Raw genomic sequence first — 24,769 nt, 5'->3', positions numbered from 1 at the left:
GCAGCTGGCCAGCATCTCACTGTTTTAAATCCTTAAGTGTGTGTGTGTGTGTGTGTGTGTTCGTTCTGTCTGAATATGTAAGTAAAAACTCTTTACTTTTTCTAAAAGCTTTAAAAACTTTTGATTGATGACAAAAGAACAAAAGCTTGTATAAGGAAGAGATGAATCAAAATGTATACATTTCCTGATGGAAATGGTGATTTAAGAAAAACGCAAAAGAAAATATAAATTTTTTGGCAGAATTACATAAATAAGGAAAAAAAAAACACATTTCTGATGAAGATGCATGGGTAAGGAACAGTAAAATCAAAAAATAGAGATTTAAATGTCAGGTTTGGTCCTCCGTAGCTTCGGACATGGATGAACCCCAACACCTAAAAACCTGCCGATCCTGAAATCCACCGCCCATCTGGCGCCACCTGCTGGCCGGAGAGGAAAGTCAGAGGAAAAGCTTTGACTGCAGAACAGAGACAGTAACAAAGGCCAACGCTCCAGACCAGCGGTGGCCCTGGGGGGAGAAGGAGAAGGTAAGCATTTCCATTTCACACATTTCTTCTACAGTCTGCTGACCGGTCACAGTGTCTGTGGGCTCCCACTGAGCCACTTCCTTCTTATTGATTTCTTTCCTGCTATCAGTAGTATTTTCAGAAGATACTTATCCTGAGTGTTGAGTTCATTTGGTTATTACTTAGATATATAATTTTAAAATTGTGTTCAATTTCAAAACCAAGAATTGCTCTTGTCTCTTTGGCTCCCTTCAGCCAGTAGGAATGAATCGATGGGCAGCCTTCACATTGTTACAGATGTCCCAGATTCAGCTCTGCTGTCTGAGAAAATGTTCTTTTGTTATAAAACACCTAACAATATTTATCCATGAAAGTTCCCTCCAGTGTCCTGAGCTGGTGGTGGTGGAGCCACTCATCGTTATGTTAGCCTCTCTTTCCCATGTATTTTTAATAAATAATGTAGATGTTTTTATATTATTCTCTAAGCACATATAGACTGGACAGCCTCTTATAAGATTTACCTTTATAAGCATCAATAAAGATATTAATGAGGTCCTGATCATTTTTTTTTCAATATTTTATATATTTTTTTATATTGTGACCTCTGACCTGCTCCACACAGGTCAGAAGTCTGCTCTTCAGAACCTGCAGGAGACAGCGGGTCGGGTCAGATGGACTCACCTCTCCTTGCTCTCCTTCCACCTGCCTGGTTTTGTTCTCACAGCTGCGCCCCCTACTGGCCAGCGCTGAACTGATCAGGTTTTCCCTTTAAACACATCCTGATGTTCTCACAGGAAGGACGTCGACAGCTGCAATGACAACCAACTGAGCGCGCTCCAAACTGCAGCAGGGATTTATTTGTGAGCCACCTAACAGATGAACTTCATGGTGACCAAAATAATCCAGCCTTCATTCGGAATGTCTGAGCCTTGACCTATGGTTTCTCGTCTGCTTCTCTTGTGGCTCCAGCCTCTTCTCCCTCCACAGCATTCCCAAGCTGACCTTAAAACCAATGAGGAATAATCAGCTCGAAGAGAAGACTTGAAGAACGCCACTTCCCTCCCCAGCCTCTTGTTTCTTCCGCTTCACACTCGGCTGCGAACCGCTCCAGTGAGAGCTGCAGATCACGACCTGATGAAGCCAAAAGAACCACATCATCCGCAAAAAGCAGAGATTTGATCCTAAGGTCACCAAAACGGATCCCCTCACCACCTTGGCTGGTCCAGAGATTCTGTCCATAAAAGTAATGAACAGAATCGGTGACAAAGGGCAGCCCTGGCGGAGTCCAACTCTCACTGGAAACGAGCCCAACTTACTGCCGGCAATGTGGACCAGACTCTGACACCGGTCATACAGGGACCTGACAGCCCGTATCAAGGAGCCCGGTACCCCATACTCCCGAAGAACCCCCCACAGGGCTCCCCGAGGGACACGGTCGAACGCCTTCTCCAAGTCCACAAAACACATGTAGACTGGTTGGGCGAACTCCCAGAACCCTCCAGGACCTGCTGAGGGTGTAGAGCTGGTCCAGTGTTCCACGACCAGAACCAGAACCACACTGCTCTTCCTGAATCCGACGTTCGACAATCCGACGGACCCTCCTCTCCAGAACCCCCGAATAGACCTTGCCAGGGAGGCTTAAGAGTGTGACCCCCCTGTAATTGGAGCACACCCTCCGGTCCCCCTTTTTGAACAGGGGGACCACCACCCCGGTCTGCCAATCCAGGGGAACTGCCCCCGATGTCCATGCGATATTGAAGAGTCGGGTTAGCCAACACAACCCTACAACATCCAGAGCCTTGAGGAACTCCAGGTGGATCTCATCCCCCCCCCCCCGAGGAGCTTTTTGACCACCTCGGCGACCTCGACCCCAGAGATTGGAGAGCCCAACCCAGAGTCCCCAGGCTCAGCTTCCACAATAGAAGGCATGTTGGTGGGATTGAGGAGGTCTTCGAAGTATTCTGCCCACCGGCCCACAACATCCCGAGTTGAGGTCAGCAGGAGACTATCCCCACTGTAAACAGTGTTGGTGCTGCACTGCTTCCCCCTCCTGAGACGCCGGATGGTGGACCAGAATCGCCTCGAAGCCGTATGGAAGTCTTTCTCCATGGCCTCTCCAAACTCCTCCCACAACCGAGTTTTTGCCTCACCAACCACCCGAGCCGCATGCCGTTTCGCCCGCCGGTACCCATCAGCTGCTTTCTGAGTCCCACAGGCCAAAAAGGCCTGATAGAACTCCTTCAGCCTGACAGCTTCCCTCACTGAAGGTGTCCACCAACGGGTTCGAGGGTTGCCGCCACGACAGGCACCGACAACCTTGCGGCCACAGCTCCGATGAGCCGCCTCGACAATGGAGGCAGGAACACGGTCCACTCAGACTCCATGAGCCCTGTGGGGGGGTTCTCCGGGAGTCCTGTGTTCCTCCCCCGGGACGTGTTCAAAGTTCTGCCGGAGGTGGGAGTTAAAGCTCCGTCTCACAGGGGATTCCGCCAGACGTTCCCAGCAGACCCTCACAACATGTTTGGGCTGCCAGGTCTGACCGGCATCCTCCCCCACCAGCAGAGCCAACTCACCACCAGGTAGTGGTCAGTGGACAGAACCTCTCTTCACCCGAGTGTCCAAGACATACGGCCACAGATCCGGTGAAACAATGACAAAGTCGATCATCGATCTGCGGTCTAGGGTGTCCTGGTGCCAAGTGCACATATGGACACCCTTATGCTTGAACATGGTGTTCGTTATGGACAATCCATGACCAGCACAGAAGTCCAACAACAGAACACCACTCCAGTTCAGATCGGGGGGGCCGTTCCTCCCAACCACGCCCCTCCAGGCCTCACTGTCATTGCCCACGTGAGCGTTGAAGTCCCCCAGCAGAACAAGGGAGTCCCCAGGAGGATCAACATTGGATTATTTTTCTTCTTTTGCACTTTCCTTTGGTTTATTTTGTTTGTATTTCCTTTTAATTCCTGTAAAGCACTTCATATTGCCTTGTTGCTAAAAATGTGCTATATAAAAATTATCACCTTTACCTTACCTCTCCAGTACCCCCTCCAAGGACTCAGATAGTGCATAATCTGAACTGTTGTTTGGTGCCTAAGCACACAGTCAGGACCCGTCCCCCCACCCGTAGGCGGAGGGAGGCTACCCTCTCGTTCACCGGGGTAAACCCCAACGTACAGGCGCCGAGATGGGGAGCAACAAGTATGCCCACTCCTGCCGGACGCCTCTCACCTTAGGCAACTCCAGAGTGGAAGTATGTCCAGCCCCTCTCAAGGACGCATGGCTTGAGGTGTTATGGCATCTCGAGCCATGCGTCAGCGTGCCCCACCTGACTCCAGGGTGGGGCCCTGGTGACCCACGTCCAGGCAAGGGAACAATCATTATCATCCATCACACCACCAGGCAATTATTAGTCAGTTTTCTCAGGGAAAACTGACTAATAAACCCACCAGACTTATCATCTTTATCCATCATCATCATCTATGATCCAGCAGGTTGATGCCCCAGATGATAATGCAAAATCTTTTACAGTTTTTATTAATTACTTTCAAATTAGACTACTTGTGATAAACATGTATTCCTTTTATTACTTGTGGTCTAAACCAATAATAAGATTTTGGAGTCTGTGCTTCTTCATGCTTTGGTCCATCTTCAGGACTTCCACCTCATGGTCTACTCCCTCACAACCACCTGGTTCTTCAGACCACCGTCTGCTCTCTTCTCCTCACCTCGCTCATCTTTACAAACAATGTTAGAACAAACTTACTGCTGAATTCTTTGCAGATATGACAGATTTGCTACAGATTCAGATGTTTACCAGGAGAGGAGCGTTTGAAGTAAAGGCAGCAGAGAAACATGTTGAGGATGGCAAAACACAGCACTAGAACAGACAGCAATTTGATGGCGATATGTTCTGGAGAATAAACGACTGACGGAGGAGCTGGAGCAACAGACAAACATCAAATACTTTAAAAGATTCAAAGACTCAGCTGATATTGCTAAAAATTCATCAACTCAGTCATACCTGGTGTAGTTACTCTAAACAACGCCTTAGATTCTGCAGAGAACAGAGGAAGAGAAAAGTTTCAAGCTGACCTGTACACACATGCTGGTGATAGAGAATACTGGAGTGAAGCTACAGCTACCCTGGGGCAGGTTAACGGGAGCAAGGCAGCAATTTTCTGAGCAACATCAGTCTTACCCAACGATACAAACAAGGGCTGTAGAACAGAAATCAAACCAGCGATCCACAGATTGCAGGGTGAACTCCATCAGACTGACCTGAACACACCACACCGGCATCCTCTTTGTGTCCGCAGTCTGAGTTTTCCTGGACACCCGGACAGAACCACAGGTTCTGCTCGTTCCCGGTGCAGTTCAGCTCGTCTAGGTGAATCGGTCCGCTCCCTGGAGGGAACAATCCATTCTGACCCGTCACCCTCAGAGCGACCCCACAGCCCAGCTGGCCGCAAACCACGTTGGCTTCTCTCAGGTCCCATCTGTCGTCACACACCGTGCCCCAGTTCCCGTCCTTCCATACCTCCACCCGCCCGGCACACTGATCCTCGTGTCCCTTCAGCCGAACAGACTGATGACCTGAAGACAGAATGACCAGGATGTTAAAGCAGGAAGTTCTCACATGAAAACAACCCAATGATTGACTTTAGAAATTCCTGATTCTGGAGATTCTAGATAAGGGACTCCAGTCCCTAGAGTTCCTCAACTGTTACAATATCAATATGGTTACATTTCATAAAGTTAAAGCCTCACCACTGAATTTTCGTCATTTTAAAATAGTTTCAAACATAAATGTATTATTTTCTTAGAGAATCAGGAAATCTCACCACAAATCACTTCTGTGGTAACGTTGCATCCTGCCGTAAACGTCTCTAAGCAGTTCTGTAGACGCTGGTCCTGGTAGACACAGTCCTGGAAGCACTTGCTGTCATGAGGCGCAACAATTTCCTTCATAATATGAACTCTTCCACATTTAAGGTCCTGGCAGATCCACTCAGTCAGAGTGTCTAAAAAGTCCGGTGGGAGTGGAACCGCCTCCCCACTCCTGTCTCCAGGCATCCTGAGAGTCCACCTGCATGTGCTGCCGAGGTGATGAACATAAGGGTCGTCTGAGGGCACAGAGGGTCACAGAGCAGAGGATGAGGAGCAGGATGAAAACTGAGGAAACACTTAACCATCAACCACAGAGGAACAAATCTGGAGCAGAAATCTGCAGCAACCTGAACAGAGCGTCATCAGCGTAGCACGATAAACAGATGGTGATGTTCAATAGTCTCAGCAGAACAGCAGAACATGTCCGGTTATCCAAACCGGCAGCAAAGCTTGTGGTTCGCATTCCTAGAGCTGATCAATTAAAGGCCATGAGCTCAAAGACAAAGCAGTGGAAACGATGCAGGAAGACGCTGCGATCAGAGGTGACCGACGAGCCAAATACATCTACAAGACAGGCCCAGGTCAGAGGATTCTACTGTACAATAAAGTTCTCTAAAACCACCTGGAAGACGGTCAAAACTGTTCGTGTTCATAAAAAAATTTACTAAAAAGTTAGTTTCCCCCAAGAGGATTAGGCAGGAACAATTGTTGGGAAACGTAAATTACCAGTCCAAAGTTTGAGAACAGCCCAATGTTTCAAGCTTTTTACTGAAAGGGATGAACTGCCAGGTACTCGGAAGTGAAACCATAGAACAAATAAGCAGGTGGAGTAATAAAAAAATCATGGAATCAGTTCATAGATCATAATTTTTTCTCTTCTACTTATTTACAATTGGTGGGTTGTTGGTTTGAGCCCCACTCTGTCCGGCGCTGTCATTATGTCCTTGGGCAAGACACTTCACCCGCCTTGCCTGCTGCTGTGATATCAGAGGACCCAACAGGGGGCGCCGGTGCATGGCGGCCTGGCCTCTGTCAGATTGTAACTGCCATCTAGTAGCTCTCCGCCGTCACCATGTGAATGACCAAGTGGCTGAAGGTAGTGTGGAGCACTTTGGGGGCCTCTGGACTTGATAAAGTACTATACAAGTTCAAGCCACTTACCATTTTAAACTTTTGACTTGTCAGTAACAACTCGTGGATTCTTTTTACAAAAATCAGAAGGTACTTCTCATATTTGTTGCAAAGGTTCCCATGAATGAGTGGCTGTTGTTGCTTTGGATCAACTCTTCTGTCCAGTTCATCCCAAACCAGCTCCATGGGGTTCAAATCTGGAGACTCTGCTGGCCACTCAGGCTTTTCCCAAGGTGGTTCTGGCAGAGCTTGGCTGTATGCTTTGGCTCTTTATCTTGCTGATGGGTGAACCTTGACCATGAGTACTGCATGACGCTGCTGTGGTAGGGTGCCTCTCACTCTGTACAAGCAGAACAGCCCCAGACCATCACACCTCCCCCTCCATGTTTGACAGTTGGTGCCACACAGTGTGGAACCATCCTTTTACCTACTTAATGGCGTACAAAGCCAACCGTAACCCTGTGTAAGGTCTATTCAGGGTTTCTGAAGAGGAGGGTCTGAGTCAAGAGGCAAAGCTCTCGATTTAATGGTCAGTCTACATTCCTTCCCTCATCTATGGTCACATGCTTTGAATCATGACCGAAAGAATGAGATCATAGATACAAGTCCCCGAAATGAGTTTTCTCCGTAGGGTGTCTGGGCTCTCCCTTAGAGAAAGAGGCTCAATCATCCTGGATGGACTCAGATCAGATCCGCTGCTTCTCCACAGCAAGTGGAGATAGTTGAGGTGGCTCGGGCATCTGGTTAGGATGGATGCCTCCCTGGTGAGGTGTTCAGGTCCCACTGGGACGAGGCTCAAAAGAAGACCTGAACATGTTGGAGGGACAATGTTTCCCCGTTGGGAACACCTTGGCATTCCTGGAGGAGCTGGACCAGGAGGCTGGGGAAGTCCGAGTCTCCCTGCTTAGGCCGCTGACCCCGTGAACTGACCTCATAGAGGTTACCACGGCAGGGCTCAGCAGATAGACACATCAAGAGACTTTCACATCTCTAAGGTGAGGTTTGCAGACCGCTTTATAGTGAACACTTTGAAGGTTTCGAAACAAATCTTCTTAGTGCCCAGAAGGTTACAAGGAAAAGATTCAGAGCTCTGCAGTTTCAGTTGGAGGTGGACTTCAAAGACAAGGCGTCGAGATTCAGGTCTTTTATAGCAGGGATCAGTGCTTATCTACAGCTCAGAGGTTTATTGCAAGGGGAAGTTTGTCAGTGAAGTTTGCAGCAGTGATTTCTTCATCTCAAGGAATGCATAGGAAAGAGATCTGATCAGGTAGTGAATAAAAATGGATTCTAACGACAGACATTTAAAAGTGTAGTTCTATTCTCAGTGGGGAAAACTCTGACAGGAAGAGGTCTGGCAGACCCAAAGCAAGGATTGAAACAAAGGACAAGTGTCTGAGAGTTAACAGCTAGCCTGACAGGTGGACGACAGCTCCTAGCACAGCTTAATAGTGGTTGCAGTAATTTCAGTGACCACTGAAATTACTGCGATACTTCTGATTAGAAGAGTTGGAGTTGCAGGTTTGACCAAGCAAGTTGCAACAAGAAAGCCATTGCTAAGATGTCAGAATATGACAAAGAGGCTATGGGACTATTAAAGACTGGGAGAAGGTTCTATGGACAGACGAATCACAACTTTCAATCTTCGCTTCATCACACAGGGATGATCCCTGTGACCAACTACACTGTAGTGTAGTTGGTCTGCCAATCCAGGGAAACCGCCCCCAAAATCCAAGCAATATCGCAGAGTCACGTCAACCAACACAACCCTACAGCATCCAGAGCCTTAAGGAACTCTGGGTGAATCTCAGAGAGGAGTTTTTAAACCCCCTTAGTGACCTCAGCACCGGAGACTGGAGAGCTCGACCCAAAGTTTTTCAGGCGCCGTTTCCTCAGTGGAAGACATCCTGATGGACCTGAGGTGGACTTGGAAGTTTTCTGCCCACTGACCCAAGTCGACTACTGCCGGTGTTCAACAGGCGGTAGGTTCAAAGGTTATAAAATTACTAATCAAGACATTGACTTTCATATCAAAGACATTAACATTTATTGACCTGGTTCACTTTCAAACAGCACCACTTATGTAGAAAGCAATAAAAACCAACTGCTTTCTAGAAAATATATACCAATGTTTCTCAGGAGCAGCAAACAGAAACATCCAGATGTGAGAAGATGCTAATGTAACAGGGAAAGATGGAGGACAAGAGAAGGAGAACAGACCTGAAGATGGAAAACTGAACTAAAATTAGCTCCTGCTTTTACCTGACAGAACCGTTAGTTGTTCTTGTCAAAGTGCGATTGTGTTTCCCTTCCTGTGATTCTGCAGATAAAGTGAGGATCTGTGGCTGAAGCTGCTTGTCTCAATAACTGCAGTGTGTTTGGTGGGAGCGCTGCAGCTGCTGCATCACCCAGAGGCACTTCCTCAGTAGGTCACCCCACATCCTGCCACCGCCGCAGCATCGCACTGCACGGTGCTGCCTGACGCGGGCCGAACCGTCGGCACCAGAACAGCAGGATGTGAGTTTGGGTCTCTGTCAGGAGGAAAGGCTGCAGATCAACGTCTTACTCACCGTCCATGTCTTCAGGTGCCACTTGGACCCCACGATCTGGAGTGGAAGCATCAAGAAGAGCTGAAATGATGAATAAAGGGAGTTTAGTTTTTAATTTAAGAGCACCATTGTGAAGCAACAAGCTGCAGAAACACAGAATATGTAAAACAGAGACCTGGATTTAAAACACGTTTCAGTTTGCAGTCGATGGAGGGGAAACTATCAGAGCCGTCTCACCATCCATTCATTTTCTTCGTCTTTATCCGGGTCGGTTCGTGGGGTCAGCAGCTTTAGAAGGGAGGCCCTGTCTTCCCTCCCCAGCCACTTCTTCCAGCTCCTCCAGGAATCTCAAGGCGTTCCCAGGCCAGCAGAGAGACATCGTCCCTCCAGCGTGTCCTGGGTTTCCCCTCCTCCCGGTGGGACATGAACTCCTCACCAGGGAGGCGTCCAGGAGGCATTCTGACCAGATGCTCCTCAACTGGCCCCTCTCGATGTGAAGGAGCAGCAGCTCTACTCTGAGTCCCTCCTGGATGACTGAGCTTCTCTCTCTAAGGGAGAGCCCAGACACCCTACGGAGAAAACCCATTTCGGCCGCTTGTATCCGCAATCTCGTTCTTTCGGTCATGACCCAAAGCTCATGACCATAGATGAGGGTGGGAAGGTAGATCGACCGGTAAATCGAGAGTTTCGCTTTTTGGCTCAGCTCTCTCTTCACGACGGACCGGTACAGCGCCCGCTTGACGGCAGACGCTGCGCCAATCCTCCTGTCAATCTCCCGCTCCCTTCTTCCCTCATTTGTGAACAAGATCCTGAGATACTTGAACTCCTCCACTTGGGGCAGGACACCCCCCCTGACCCGGAGAAGGCACTCTACCCTTTTCCGGCTCAAGACCATGGCCTCGGATTTGGAGGCACTGATCACCATCCCAGCCGCTTCACACTCGGCTGCGAACCGCTCCAGCGAGAGCTGCAGATCACGTCCCGATGAAGCCAAAAGAACCACATCATCCGCAAAAAGCAGGGATTCAATCCAAAGGCCACCAAAACGGATCCCCTCACCACCTTGGCTGGTCCAGAGATTCTGTCCATAAAAGTAATGAACAGAATCGGTGACAAAGGGCAGCCCTGGTAGAGTCCAACTCTCACTGGAAACGAGCCCAACTTACTGCCGGCAATGTGGACCAGACTCTGACACCGGTCCTACAGGGACCTGACAGCCCGTATCAAGGAGCCCGGTACCCCATACTCCTGGAGAACCCCCCACAGGGCTCCCCGAGGGACACGGTCGAACGCCTTCTCCAAGTCAACAAAACACATGTAGACTGGTTGGGCGAACTCCCAGAACCCTCCAGGACCTGCTGAGGGTGTAGAGCTGGTCCAGTGTTCCACGACCAGAACCAGAACCACACTGCTCTTCCTGAATCCGAGGTTCAACAATCCGACGGACCCTCCTCTCCAGAACCCCCGAATAGACCTTGCCAGGGAGGTTTAAGAGTGTGACCCCCCTGTAATTGGAGCACACCCTCCGGTCCCCCTTTTTGAACAGGGGGACCACCAACCCGGTCTGCCAATCCAGGGGAACTGCCCCCGATGTCCATGCGATATTGCAGAGTCGCGTTAGCCAACACAACCCTACAACATCCAGAGCCTTAAGGAACTCCAGGCGGATCTCATCCACCCCCGGGGCCCTGCCACCGAGGAGCTTTTTAACCACCTCGGCGACCTCGACCCCAGAGATTGGAGAGCCCAACCCAGAGTCCCCAGGCTCAGCTTCCACAATAGAAGGCATGTTGGTGGGATTGAGGAGGTCTTCAAAGTATTCTGCCCACCGGCCCACCACATCCCGAGTTGAGGTCAGCAGCACACCATCCCCACTGTAAACAGTGTTGGTGCTGCACTGCTTCCCCCTCCTGAGACGCCGGATGGTGGACCAGAATCGCCTCGAAGCTGTACGGAAGTCTTTCTCCATGGCCTCTCCAAACTCCTCCCACAACCGAGTTTTAGTCTCAGCAACCACCCGAGCTGCATGCCGCTTTGCTCGCCGGTACCCATCAGCTGCTTTCTGAGTCCCACAGGCCAAAAAGGCCCGATAGGACTCCTTCTTCAGCCTGATGGCATCCCTCACCGAAGGTGTCCACCAACGGGTTCAAGGGTTGCCGCTGTCGTGTTTTTAGGAAGAACGTGCTGAGCCAAACTGCATCATCGTTATTGGTTTATTCGGGATCACCAAACTTCCAGCATGGGCTCCATTATAACAATCAGCATCACCTGGACTACTTGAGCCTGACGCTCCTTTATGATGTCACCACAGGTGGCCATTTGTAGTCTTTAACCATGCGTAACATTAACACCATAGCCGCCACGACAAGCACCGACAACCTTTTGGCCACAGCTCAGATGAGCCGCCTCGACAATGGAGGTACAGAACACGGTCCACTCAGACTCCATGTCCCCCACCTCCCCCGGGACGTGTTCGAAGTTCTGCTGGAGATGGGAGTTAAAGCTCCGTCTCACAGGGGATTCCGCCAGATGTTCCCAGCAGACCCTCACAACACGTTTGGGCTGCCAGGTCTGACCGGCATCCTCACCCACCAGCGGAGCCAACTCACCACCAGGTAGTGGTCAGTGGACAGAACCTCTCTTCACCCGAGTGTCCAAGACATACGGCCACAAATCCGATGAAACGATGACAAAGTCGATCATCGAACTGCGGCCTAGGGTGTCCTGGTGCCAAGTGCACATATGGACACCCTTATGCTTGAACATGGTGTTCGTTATGGACAATCCATGACCAGCACAGAAGTCCAACAACAGAACCCCACTCGAGTTCAGATCGGGGGGGCCGTTCCTCCCAACCACGCCCCTCCAGGCCTCACTGTCATTGCCCACGTGAGCGTTGAAGTCCCCCAGCAGAACAAGGGAGTCCCCAGGTGGAGCACTCTCCAGTACCTCCTCTAGGGACTCCAAAAAGGGTGGGTAACCTGAACTGTCGTTCGGCCCGTAAGCACAAACGACAGTCAGGACCCGTCCCCCCACCAGTAGGCGGAGGGAGGCTACCCTCTTGTTCACCGGGGTAAACCCCAACGTACAGGCGCCGAGATGGGGAGCAACAAGTATGCCCACTCCTGCCCGATGCCTCTCACCTTGGGCAACTCCAGAGTGGAAGTATGTCCAGCCCCTCTCAAGGAGACTGGTTCCAGAACCAGAACCAGAGCCATGCGTCGAGGTGAGACCGACTATTTCTAACCAGAACCTCTCAGCCTCACACACACTAGCTCCGGCTCCTTCCCCACCAGAGAGGTGACATTCAACGTCCCAAGAGCTTCTGCAACCGAGGATCGGACCGCCAGGGTCCCCTCCCTCAGCCGCCACCCATCACAAAGGTGTCTCACCTCCACCTTTAAGAAGCTTTATTTTGATTTTAAACCAAGCAAACGTCAAGAGAAATAAAATGTTTAAAGGAAAAGCTGGAAAATTTATCCTGAATAAAAAAAATATACAAAGACTCCTGATTAACATTGAAGCTCAAACTAGTATTTTCACCATTGAGATAAAAGAGAGAACTACTCTTGTTCATTTAAAATGAGCATCTGAAGCTTGAAATCCTTCCCCATGTAAATCATTCACTTCTGATCTGTAGACAGTAGAACTGTGATTTCCTGGTTTCTCCTGTTCTGACGCGTTTTACAGAAACTCTGTAATTTTAGTTAGACTGTGCCTTTTATTGTTACTCAATGTTAGTAACGCCCTGTCTTGTATCACTGTGGGATAGTGAGAAACGTCATTTCGATTCCCTTGTATGTCAGGACATGTAAGAGGAATTGACAATAAAGCTGATTGATTGATTGATTGTATGTATGTATGTGAGAGAGAGAGAGACACATTTCCACTCTCCAGGTTCCACTCCACCCCCTTCGGCCATTTCTGTAGTTCGGTAGCAGCGATTATCTACCGGCAGAGAAACTTTCGACATATTGGAACCAGAGTCTGACCCAGAGCAGCAGAACCGAGCATTCACATGAACGCATGGCAGTGATGGTGTTTCTAGATTGACTCCCTCTGCAGCCACACCAACTACCTACAATAGGGAGCGTAGTTTAACAGCCCATGCATGTCAGATAACTCTTCACATATTAATGCTACCACAGTATGAAAGCATTAAACCAAGGACGTCGAATGCATTTGGATCATTTTGTTCCCCAAGACAAAACCAGCAAAACTAATAATTATATCCAAAGCATGCAGAACAGTTGTATCCTCCAGGAGGAAGCTAGCACACGGTGCTAACAGGAGGCTCAATGCTGACCAATGGCCAGGACGTCATTACCAACACAGCGTTCATGTCTAAAATTAGCTTTGCTGTCACTTTAGCGTTATTAGCAGCTTAGCACTTCGCCGTGTTCCTCGTTTCCATAGAGAAGGAACTGACCCTCAATCAGACCAAGTCTTTCAGAAAATCCCTCTTGGTATCCTGGCGGAGGTTCCTGAAACACTCGTCCTTCAGGTCTCCAAAAACCGACTTTCCCCTCTGATGTGGGAACATTCCCGAGGAAACTGACATGAACCAGAAGAGGCTCTGATGCCGCGGCGATGTGAGACTCCAGGGTGTTAATACACACGTGACTGAACGGTTAGACTCGCTTACCTGCAACTTCAGCACAACTGAACTTGAACTACAAAATCACCGCCAGGAAACAAAATGGCCGATTCTCCAAACGGATTAGCTGGAAGTCATGACCTTGTTCAGCATTTCCACAACAAGAAAAGGTTACAGGCAACGGAAAAAAATTCAGACTGAAAAGTCTAACGCAAAAAGAATATAAAGACGTCTTCACAGCACCAGCAAAGAAGACAATGTTTGCACTTAGACACTCAAAGTACAAAATATATTTATGGGCTAAAAAAGTGGATTTTGTGTGAAATGTTCCTTTATAAGCTCTGCCTTTCAGCGTGTGAATGTGAGCTTTACCTGGAGACAGAGAGCTCAGCTGGAGGATGCAGAGGAACTGAAGCAGCTTCATTCTGCTGTCACAGCCAGGAGATGGTCCTCCACGGGAACTTCTTCTTCTTCTCAGGCTGAACTCTGCATCGCAGCAGGAAGTGACACATCAGAGGCTCCAACTCTCTTCTGCTTTCAGAAACAGCTGGACATGAAAAACAAAATCATTGGCAGCAATAACTGATGTGCCAAGCTGCTGTGCACATAGTAAGATGTCTGTCCTGCTGGTGTGCTCACCAAACTGCAGGTCAAATGGGACAACTGTGTGTCTGCACACTTTTGTGTCAGTAATGGAGTCAGAGAAGGAAGCTTTTCATTGATTCATCTTTATACAAATGAGCCCTCCAAGCAGCTAACCCTGTGTAGAACTGGCTGCATGGTTGGAGATACAATTACAAATCAGTTCATGTGTACTGATGACTTAGTGGGTTTAGTCCAAGTTCAGCTTCTTCAGAAGCTGCTCAATGTGTCTTCAGCTTACAGTGAACGACATGATGTTCAGTTCAAACCATCCAAAGTCTCATTAGATCTGTCGCACTGAAAAGGACAAAATCAGGGCGTTCCCTGATGTCAAGCTGTCTGGGATCTTACTGAACGTCTCAAATCCAGTCAGACATCTTGGACATTCGTTGGTGGACCGTCCATCTGCTGGTGGGGACATTTAGCATCAGGTTTGAATCTGCTCAGCCGAATGAGCTCCGTAAGTTTGGATTCTGTTCTGATGAAGTCAAACTGAACTTGTTTAGTTCATATTGTACATCATCGTATGCAGCACAGTAACTAACGAAGCCAGCCTCCAGAGAGTGAAGAGGTTTTATTATGATGCGTTACGATTTTGTTAAAAAAAGCCCAGATGGAGCAGAACCATTCAACTGCTAGATTCAGCTCTGTGATTGCTGTTTGGAGAAAGCTTATGTATTAATTTATTTACCGTTTAAACGAGTCTAATAAAGGAATAATCCTGTTAAATATAGTGCAGTAAGATACTCGTCTGTCCTTGAGAGACATTGGTACGACTGCCTCCTGAATGGTTGGGGGTCTCTTTGAGTCTGCAATAAAATCTATCTAATAATATGAAGAAAACCAAAGAGATTGATTTGAAGTGAATTACAGAAACTGCAGGAACATTTGCAAAACATAAATGACAGCAAATCTGCTCAAAAACGTTTCATTAATTTCTGGTTTTGTCAATAAAGTTGTTGGTTCACATTTTAACTGACGGTTGCAGATTGGACTCAAACATGTGTTAAAAATAATTTTAAAACAAGCTGAACATAAAAAAGAAAATAATTTGCAGCATAATGAAGGATGACACTTTACTGATGGATTAATAATATTCAATTTCTCTTTGGGATCAATAATGTAACTTTGAATTTGAATTGATGCCAATAAACCCTCGGTTTCACCGTGAGAGCAGGGACCCAAAACACCAGAGGTCTACTCTGGTGTAAACTCAACCGTTTACGTTTGCTACTTAAAAAATAACGTTGAATTTTAGCATTAAATTAAGCAAATCAGTTATAGTCACAAAATGCGTGACCTTCCTAACATCTTACCCAGACCGTGTGCTTCTAGAAAACGGGCTGCTAGCAACACGAAACATTTTAGCTCCAACTTATCTTCGGTCTTTCGGTTGCCGTTAAGCTGTATTTGTGGTAACAGTTAAACCGGAAGCTTCCCCTTCGCAATAAAAGCATCGAACCTAAAAAAAAAATCAGAAACGTTACTCCCACTACTGATAAAACATTTAGAAACACTTAACATTTTTGTGTAGAACAATTTGTTCTTTGCTTCAGTGAAATATGTTTTTATTTTTCAAACATTTAAACAGCTCTGCAGTAAAATGTTTGGGGTCAATCAGAATCAGTGAACAGAAGTTAATAGATGTACTGTCTCCTTGAATGATGGACATGTCCAAGATCTACCATAAAAAGGGTTTGGCGTTTAGCGCACATCTCTGAGTTATCTTCATAACAAGTTCCAGGTTTCAGGGTTTGCAAATTAGGAACCAGAATATTATGATGAGTCAGCTAGCAGATGACGCCACTGATTGTAAATCAAAGGCCAGATCTCACTGGTCATCCAAACTCTGGACGTATTTTCCAAAGCTTCAGGCTCAAATCTAGATTTAGAGAAAAGTGAATTGATAAGCCTCATGGTTGCTCTCAATCATTTTTAGCAACCGCCAAATAAACCAAGTCTCCAAGTCATTGTTGATCAAAACGTAAATCCAGCAGATTTCATCTCCACCCAAAGATTTTCAATTGGATGGAGATCAGGACTCATTGCTGGTCATTTTAAAACAGTCCGTTTCTTCCCTTCCAGCCTTGCCTGGAAAACTTCTTAATAACATTATGCACCATTAGATAGATAGATCTTTAATGTCATTGCCATACCAAGATCTTTGGAGACGGCTTCATACCCGTTGGAGGTCTTGTGCTTCCCAATAGCATTCCTGGTGTCCTCAGACAGCTCCTTTGTCTTTACCATTGTCACATGTGAAGATGGACTAACAGATGGCTTTTAAAGCACCAACATGATCATTGATTGGTTAATTCATGTCACATGTGGAGGCAGTTCATCACAAATGATCTTTCTTTGTGATTTGCAACAGGTGAACCAAAGTGGGTTTCCATACTGATTTGCAGCAAAAGGTGCCAATATTGGTAAACATTCTATTTTTCTTTGTTTTCCTCATAATGTTTATTTTTTTGAATGTTTTTTAAAAAAATCATCGGCAGTAAAATGCTGTTTCGCCTGATGAATTTCATTCAGTAAATATTCCATTATATGTACTTAAACGAACCGTCCTGAACCCATTAGAGACAAGGATGGATGGATGATGGATGATTGATTGATGGATGATGGATGGATGGATGATGGATGGATGATGGATGGATGATGGATGGATGATTGATATTATTACATTTAAAACAAACATGAAGTGAGAAATGGTTTATTTTCATTTGATGGTTTTTATTAATTTTTTTAATTAGCCTTTTGTTTGTGATAAATGTTTATTATAATTACTAGTGATCTTTAACAATAATCAGTATTTTAGAGCCGACGCGTCTTCAAGCTTTGGTCCATCTTCATCGTCTCCTCCTCATCGTCGCCCACAGGTTGTTCAAACCGTCTGCTCCGTTGTCCTCACCGATCTAAACTTTGCTAATGACGTTAAAAGCAACTTTACTGCTGGATTTGCTGCAGATTTGACCTTTAACCTACAGATGAGGAGGTGAGGACCTACCGTGCCAATTACAGTAAACGCGGATGAAAACCATGCTCAGCAGAACCAGAATAACAAGTCCAATAGACAGAAATATGATGCTGAAATGTTGCGAAGTCAGACTGTCTGCAGGACGAATGAATTTCGGACCTGGCAGCAATGGACAAACATCAAATGTATGAAGATTTACAGAATCAGCTCATATTCCTAAAACTATTGATTTGTTTTGTATAGACTAACACTGTGGTCATCAACTCAGTCACACCTTCTGTGGTTTCTCCAAAAAACGCCTTTGAATCTGCAGTGAAAACAGGAAGAGAAAAGATTCAAGCTTATCCAGAATGTTTAGCTTTAAGGTCAAATATTTCAGATTCTTTGTTACTTTAAGCAAACAGAGAAACTGATGGTTTAGAATGAAGAGATCCAAAAACTAAAGTAAAGTTAAGACAACTGGAGAAAAGACAGGTAGGATCTTTAGATGGTTTGATGTTTGGGGGAATGGAAGTTAAATCAGATGGGAATTTAACTTTGACCCATTCTAATATTTTTGTATCTTTAGTTTTCATTCATTTTTGGTGAAAAACATTTCAAATGATTGCAGCTCCTACCAATAATCCTCATCACTGCATCCACTACAGGACTTTGTGTCCAAATGTGGACATTGGCAGAAACACGTCAGCTTGGACAGTTCATGCCCAACAGACCAGATGTTTGATGGAAACTGACCTGAACACACCACACCGGCATCCTCTTTGTGTCCACAGATGGAGTTTTCCTGGACACCCGGACAGAACCACAGGTTCTGCTCGTTCCCGGTGCAGTTCAGCTCTTCTAGGTGAATCGGTCCGCTCCCTGGAGGGAACAATCCATTCTGACCCGTCACCCTCAGAGCGACCCCACAGTCCAGCTGTTCGCAAACCACGTCGCCATTATTCAGGTCCCATCTGTCGTCACACACCGTGCCCCAGTTCCCGTCCTTCCATACCTCCACCCGCCCGGCACACTGATCCTCGTGTCCCTTCAGCCGAACAGACTGATGACCTGAAGACAGAATGACCAGGATGTTAAAGCAGGAAGTTCTCACATGAAAACATGCTAATAATTTTATTAATTGTTCTTTTAATGAATCATGTTGAGTGAAATCTGTCCTGAGGATGCATCAGCGTCTGTTTGGAGGACTAATGAGACGGAGACGTTTGTAAAGACGTTGACGGATCCCCACGTTCTGGTTCTGTTAGAGGTCAAGTCCCACTGCTGAGATTTAAACCAGATGAGAGAAAAAGCAGCACATGGAGTCCTGACTGACAATATGGGACATCCATTGATGTCTAAGCATCAACATGATGAGGAACTGTTAGCCCAGTGGACTCGGTGGGGGGAAGCTGTCCACACCTGTCCAGGATGTCTCCAGGTGGTTCCAGAGGGTCATGGCTGCAGAAAGGACTGCAGCATGTAAGTCCTTTACATGCTGCTGAACAACACTGAATCCAAACAACTTCTGAAGGATCTACATTTGTGTCCTCAACATTTTTCTCCAGAAGTCTTTGAATCATTTGTATGAGGAAAACTGATAAAGGCTCCAATAGGTGATTGTTGCCTTAATGAGCCAAAAATAAATGTCGTGCCGTCAGTTTTTATCCACAAAGCTCTTATTCAATATCTATATGCTCCCACTAGCTCAGGTTATAACAGGAAATAATATCAGCTACCATAACTATGCAGATGACACACAGCTCTACATTATGATGTCACCAGGTGACTCAGAACCCATCCAATCACTGAACAGATGCTTAGAACAGATAAATGTGTGGATGTGCCAAAACTTCCTCCAGCTGAACAAAAACAAAACTGAAGTTATTATTTTTGGACCTAAAGAGGATCTAGAGCTATAGATCTAGAGTTATAGATCTAGAGTCAGTGCACAGCTTCAGTTATTACAACTAAAAACCAGCGATCAGGCCAGAAACCTGGGAGTAGTGATGAACTCTGACCTGAACATTCAGAGCCACGTAAAGACAGTCACAAAGACGGCCTTCTATCACCTGAAGAACATTTCCAGGATTAAAGGACTAATGTCTCAGCCAGATCTAGAGAAACTCATCCGTGCGTTTATCTTCAGTCGTATTGATTATTGTAACAGCGTCTTCACAGGTCTGTCCAGCAAATCAATCAAACAGCTGCAGCTGATCCAGAATGCTGCTGCTGGAGTTCTGACTAAAACCAGGAAGATAGAGCACATAACACCAGTTTTAAAGTCTCTCCACTGGCTCCCTGTAGCTCAAAGAATAGACTTTAAAATACTGTTGTTAGTTTATAAATCACTGAATGGTTTAGCACCACAATACATTAAAGATCTGCTGCTGTTGTATCAACCTTCCAGAACCTCTTAGGTTCTGGTTCTGGTTCTGCTCTGTATCCCCAGAACCAGAACCAAAAGAGGAGAAGCAGCATTCAGCATCTATGCACCACAAATCTGGAACAAACTTCCAGAAAACTGTAAAACAGCTGAAACACTGACTTCCTTTAAATCTCAACTAAAAACCCACTTGTTTAGAGTTTTATTAGAAACGTAATCAATTATAAATTTATTGATGGAATCTGAATATGTTGTGTTTTTATTGTTGATTCCATGTTGCATTGTGTTTCTGTGTTTGATTTGATGTAAAGCACTTTCAAATGCCTTGCTGCTGAAATGTGTTATACAAATAAAGTTTGATTTGATTTTAAACCCCACTGCGACCAGCGCAAAAAACGCTGATGGGAGGGACATCAGACTGACAGCGTTGAAGCTGACGGAGCTCTGAGGGAACAGTAGTACCAGCGGCACTACGAAGGCCAGGAGACTCGGAGCTACAGAACCACTAACCGGACCACACAGTCCGACCAGGTGAGTCTCATTCATTGTTTCATTATGAACCTGAAGGCAGCAGCAGCTCCTACGGCCAACTCTTCCTCTTCCTCTGCTTGCTCCTCATCTTCACCTCTTGTTATTTCTAGTGCTGATCGGTTTCAATGTGCTTCGGTTCAATTAAAAAGGTTTAATAACGTTACTCATCACTGTTGTAGCTGGAGGAGCCAGGCAGTTGGACCATTACACGTCATTTACCCAGAATGCATTGCAGCATGAACAAGATGGCGACATTCCTGTGACAATATTTTATTGAAATTTATAAAAATAGAACAGTGCAAAGTATTCTTACTGTGTCGTTTTTACATGTAGTATAAAGTCTATTGTTGCAACTATCTGTGGATCCTTTAAACAGGGCTGTCAAACTCCAGGCCTCCAGTCGCCGTCCTGCAGGTTTTAGATGAGCCACAGGTACAAAACCCTGGAATGAAACGGCTTCATAACCTCCTCCTGGTGTGGGTCGGTTCTCCAGAGCTCTAATGACCCAATTATTCTGTTCAGGTGATGCAGCAGAGGCTCATCTAAACGCTGCAGGACAGCAGCCCTTGAGGATTGGAGTTTGGAGCTTTAAAGGTTTTGTAGCCTTTATTTGATCAGACAGGAAAGTGGGAACTGAGAGAGGAGGAAGATGAGCACCAAAGGCAATCAGGCCAGGACTTGAACCTGTGATGGCCGCGTCGAGGGCTGAGGCCTCCCTAGGTGCATTGTGCTTTACCCCTGCACCACCGCATCCCAATCTTCCTCATTTTAAGACCATTTGAAAACACAAATTCATTTTTTCTTGAAGAATGAGGAAAGTCTTACCACAGACCACTTCTGTGGTCACGATGCAGTCTGCCATCTCTACCTGTAAGCACTTCTGCAGACGCCAATCCCGGATAAGACACTGCTGGTAGCACTTGATGTTGGGAGGCGGTGTGGTTTTATTCACAGAATACACTCTTCCACATTTAAGGTCCTGGCAGATCTGGTCAGCCAGAGTGTCTAAAAAGTCCGGTGGGAGTGGAACCGCCTCCCCACTCCTGTCTCCAGGCATCCTGAGAGTCCACCTGCATGTGCTGCCGAGGTGATGAACATAAGGGTCGTCTGAGGGCACAGAGGGTCACAGAGCAGAGGATGAGGAGCAGGATGAAAACTGAGGAAACACTTAACCATCAACCACAGAGGAACAAATCTGGAGCAGAAATCTGCAGCAACCTGAACAGAGCGTCATCAGCGTAGCACGATAAACAGATGGTGATGTTCAATAGTCTCAGCAGAACATCTTCCTAAAATTACTGACACACTCTGCATGTTAGGAAACTTCTGAAAAAGCCGAAGACGTTTCCTAAATATTTAGCTTGGAACAAGGTGAAAAAAAAAATTGGAAATGAATCCTCAGATTTTCCTCTATGACCGGCTAAATAAGCCAAGTTATTACTGTTATTTTAAAAAACCGAACATATTTTTCTTAAGAATAAGATTTTGAAATAAAGTTAGCAAGAAAACCTGAAAATCCGTTTGGTATTCAGCGAGTTCTGGTGGATCAATGCGCCGATACTTCACTGAGTGCCAAAATGGCGGCGCCACGGCAACAACAGGAACAACCTCTAAATATAGTCGGCTATTTTACAGACGCGTGATGGATTCAAGATGATGGAATGATACAAAACTTTTTATGAACTGGGAAGCGTATGGGGGATTTTTCTGCCATAATTTGAGAGCATGCATTTTCAGTCTGAAAGCAGGATTTCATTACAAGTTTCCTTCTCAAAGCTTGTAATGTTTGTACTCAAAACTTCTGCTCTCAAATATTCAGTCTGCTCTCTCAAACTTTTCTCCTTCTGCTCACTGAAAAAGGTTTTAGTCTGGCCTGAATAGTGTTCAGTAACAATCCACCTTGAAAACATAGTTAATGAGATTCACATGATTGACATCGACCACTGGAACCAGAACAGCAGACGTCCAGTGGAAAAGCCACCAACCAATATTATACTCACAGTCAAACTCTTCAGGCGTCTCTGTTGTCAGAGGGTCTGGAGTGAAAACATCAAGAAGAACTGAAACAATAAAAAGGGAGATTTGTCTTTTTAATTTCAGAGCAGCATGGAGCAGTAAGCTCCAGAAACACCCACAACATTTAAATCAAGAGCAACACGCTGAGCTTCATTATTCAGTTTGAGGTCGGAGGGAAACTATCAGAGCTATCTGACCTTAAAATATTTTTATTTCAGGTTATGATGCTATGAAGCTGGTGTGGGAGCGTGACCTAGGACTGACGTTTGATCTGGCAGATTGGGAAGAAATCTGTGATGGGGTTTTCCCCAACTCCACCTCAGTTTCTTTACATGAGCAGAACTTTAAATTCTTCTACCGAACTTATTATACACCTGTTCGCCTTCGGAGGATGCAAAATACATAGGGGCACATTTATTCACTTATTTTGGTCTTGCAATTGTATTCAAACTTTCTGGAAAAGAGTTCATCTCATGATACAAGAGATCATTGGTAAACAGTTCTCACTAACTCCCTCCTTCTGTCTCTTTAACCTGCTTCAGACATTCTACTGAATGCAGACACTAAACATCTGCTTGCAATCCTTTTATTTCTGGCCAAGAAATGTAAACTATTGAGATGGTCAGCACCACAGGCCCCTACAGTTGATATGTGGATTTCACAGATTTCTGCCATTGTCTCAGTTGAAAAACTCACTCATGACCTTCATCAAAAGTCGGACACATTTTGGAGGATCTGGGCCCCACTGCAATCCTTTTTACAGAGGCTGTAATTTTTTTAATTTTTTTTCTCTTACATTCAATATATCACTCATTTGGCTGTCTGACAGTTGTGACTATTTTGAATTATGACTTCTGTATTTTGTGTATGTGGGCTGTATGTATGTATGTTTTTATTTTTTATGTGGACTTTGCAGTGCTCCTTGTTGTTTTGGGGTGGGTTGTTTTTGTTTAATTTTGTTGATGTTTACATAAAGTTATGAAAATCAATAAAATATATATATATCTTTATTTTTGTTCTTTAAACCAAACCTAAACAGAAATAAAATATTGTGAGGAAATTTTTATCCTAAATAAAACAGATTCCAAATGAACTGTGAAGCTCAAAGTAATAACCTCATGTTGGAGATAACAGCTGTAGTCCTGCTGCTTCCAGCTCTGCCTTTCAGCGTGTGAATGTGAGCTTTACCTGGAGACAGAGAGCTCAGCTGGAGGATGCAGAGGAACTGAAGCAGCTTCATTCTGCTGTCACAGCCAGGAGATGGTCCTCCACGGGAACTTCTTCTTCTTCTCAGGCTGAACTCTGCATCGCAGCAGGAAGTGACACATCAGAGGCTCCAACTCTCTTCTTCTGCTTTCAGAAACAGCTGGACATGAAAAACAAAATCATTGGCCGCAAGAAGGAAACTTTACTGTGAACATTCAGGTCTAATAGCCATAAACCATTAGTTTCACTGTAAGACCTGGGAAAGTATGCATAAAAAAAATACCGCAAAATAAAATCCTTCAGCCTAGTCTGACCGTTTACCTAATTAAAAAATAACATTTACAACTTGAACGGTTACAATCTAAAAATACATTCTTATTTTAACATACAATTAAACAGATGCACAGTTTTAGTAAAATAATACTTGAGACGTGACCTTCCTAACATCTTACCCAGACCGTGTGCTTCTAGAAAACGGGCTGCTAGCAACACGAAACATTTTAGCTCCAATTTGTCCTCGGTCTTTCGGTTGCCGTTAAGCTGTATTTGTGGTAACCGTTAAACCGGAAGCTTCCCCTTCACAATAAAAGCATCGAACAGGAAGTTAACCCTAGTAAAATCTAAAATGCAACATGAACAAAAAGGGGTACAAGCAAATAAAGCAATTAATTAATTTATCGTTATTTACAATCCCACCAGTATTATGAGTAATTGATTTACACAATAACAACAATAAATAATTTTAAGAAAAGTAATAGAGAGGTTTGGTTTTCTAGCAACAAGTTTTTCTACAAGATGCTACAACTGATAAGCTACCAGAGCGTTGGCCTTTGTGACGGTTTGTATTAATAAGGTCACCACGGATAGGAATTGGAAATCACGTGACTATCGTGCCACACATGCAGCAATGCTTTGAATTCAGTCAGGAATTTTGGGAAAATAAACAATCTGAAAAACGGATGCAATGTTTTATTATTAATGTTATCAATTGTCAACACAATGACCAAGTCCAGAGCTACTCATTTCTCAATTGAGTAAAAGATTTTAATGAAAAATACCATCGGTTGCCATGTCTTGAGTCTATTTTTTACTCGGGTTGCAACTCATTGGATTTGTGGTTCTTTCGAAAATTAATTTTTTCAGGTGACGCCAAACTCTAGAGCTGTACCTTTTTAACAAATTCAGCTGAGCAGGAGATACTTTAGCAGTGAGATGGAAGAAGCCTTCCTTAGGTGATGGAACAACACCAGAGATGATCGACAGGCCTGAATTTGTGGCTTATAATATGTTATTTGGTCACGGTTCAGTACAGAGGTGGGAGGGGGTCAGAGTCTGCCACTTCAGTCAGCGCTAGCC

The 24,769-nt window shown here is 45.5% G+C and overlaps 1 protein-coding gene across 4 annotated transcripts; it reads right to left on the bottom strand.

The window, feature by feature from the left end:
* Positions 1-1,215: 1,215 nt before the first annotated feature.
* LOC122843803 (deleted in malignant brain tumors 1 protein-like) lies at positions 1,216-24,006 on the bottom strand. Of its 4 annotated transcripts, none has more exons than XM_044138853.1 (8): positions 23,866-24,006; positions 14,046-14,220; positions 9,098-9,157; positions 5,354-5,635; positions 4,791-5,105; positions 4,534-4,566; positions 4,327-4,449; positions 4,077-4,246 (listed from the first exon to the last, which is right to left on the bottom strand). In XM_044138853.1, the coding sequence occupies exons 2-8, from the start codon at positions 14,095-14,097 to the stop codon at positions 4,182-4,184; spliced, it is 930 nt and encodes a 309-aa protein (XP_043994788.1). In that variant the 5' UTR covers positions 14,098-14,220; positions 23,866-24,006; the 3' UTR covers positions 4,077-4,181. The 4 variants fall into 4 exon arrangements, with proteins under 4 accessions (XP_043994790.1, XP_043994788.1, XP_043994787.1 ...); XM_044138852.1 differs by lacking the exon at positions 23,866-24,006 and adding an exon at positions 15,632-15,755; XM_044138854.1 differs by lacking the exons at positions 4,077-4,246; positions 4,327-4,449; positions 4,534-4,566; ... (2 more) ...; positions 9,098-9,157; positions 14,046-14,220 and adding exons at positions 17,031-17,243; positions 17,326-17,454; positions 17,570-17,602; ... (2 more) ...; positions 22,192-22,251; positions 23,396-23,573 and having other exon boundaries at positions 23,866-23,999.
* Positions 24,007-24,769: the final 763 nt, after the last annotated feature.

The sequence above is a fragment of the Gambusia affinis genome, linkage group LG14, assembly GCF_019740435.1.
Source record: "Gambusia affinis linkage group LG14, SWU_Gaff_1.0, whole genome shotgun sequence".
NCBI lineage: Eukaryota > Metazoa > Chordata > Actinopteri > Cyprinodontiformes > Poeciliidae > Gambusia > Gambusia affinis.
This window is presented reverse-complemented; position numbering and strand designations above follow the sequence as displayed.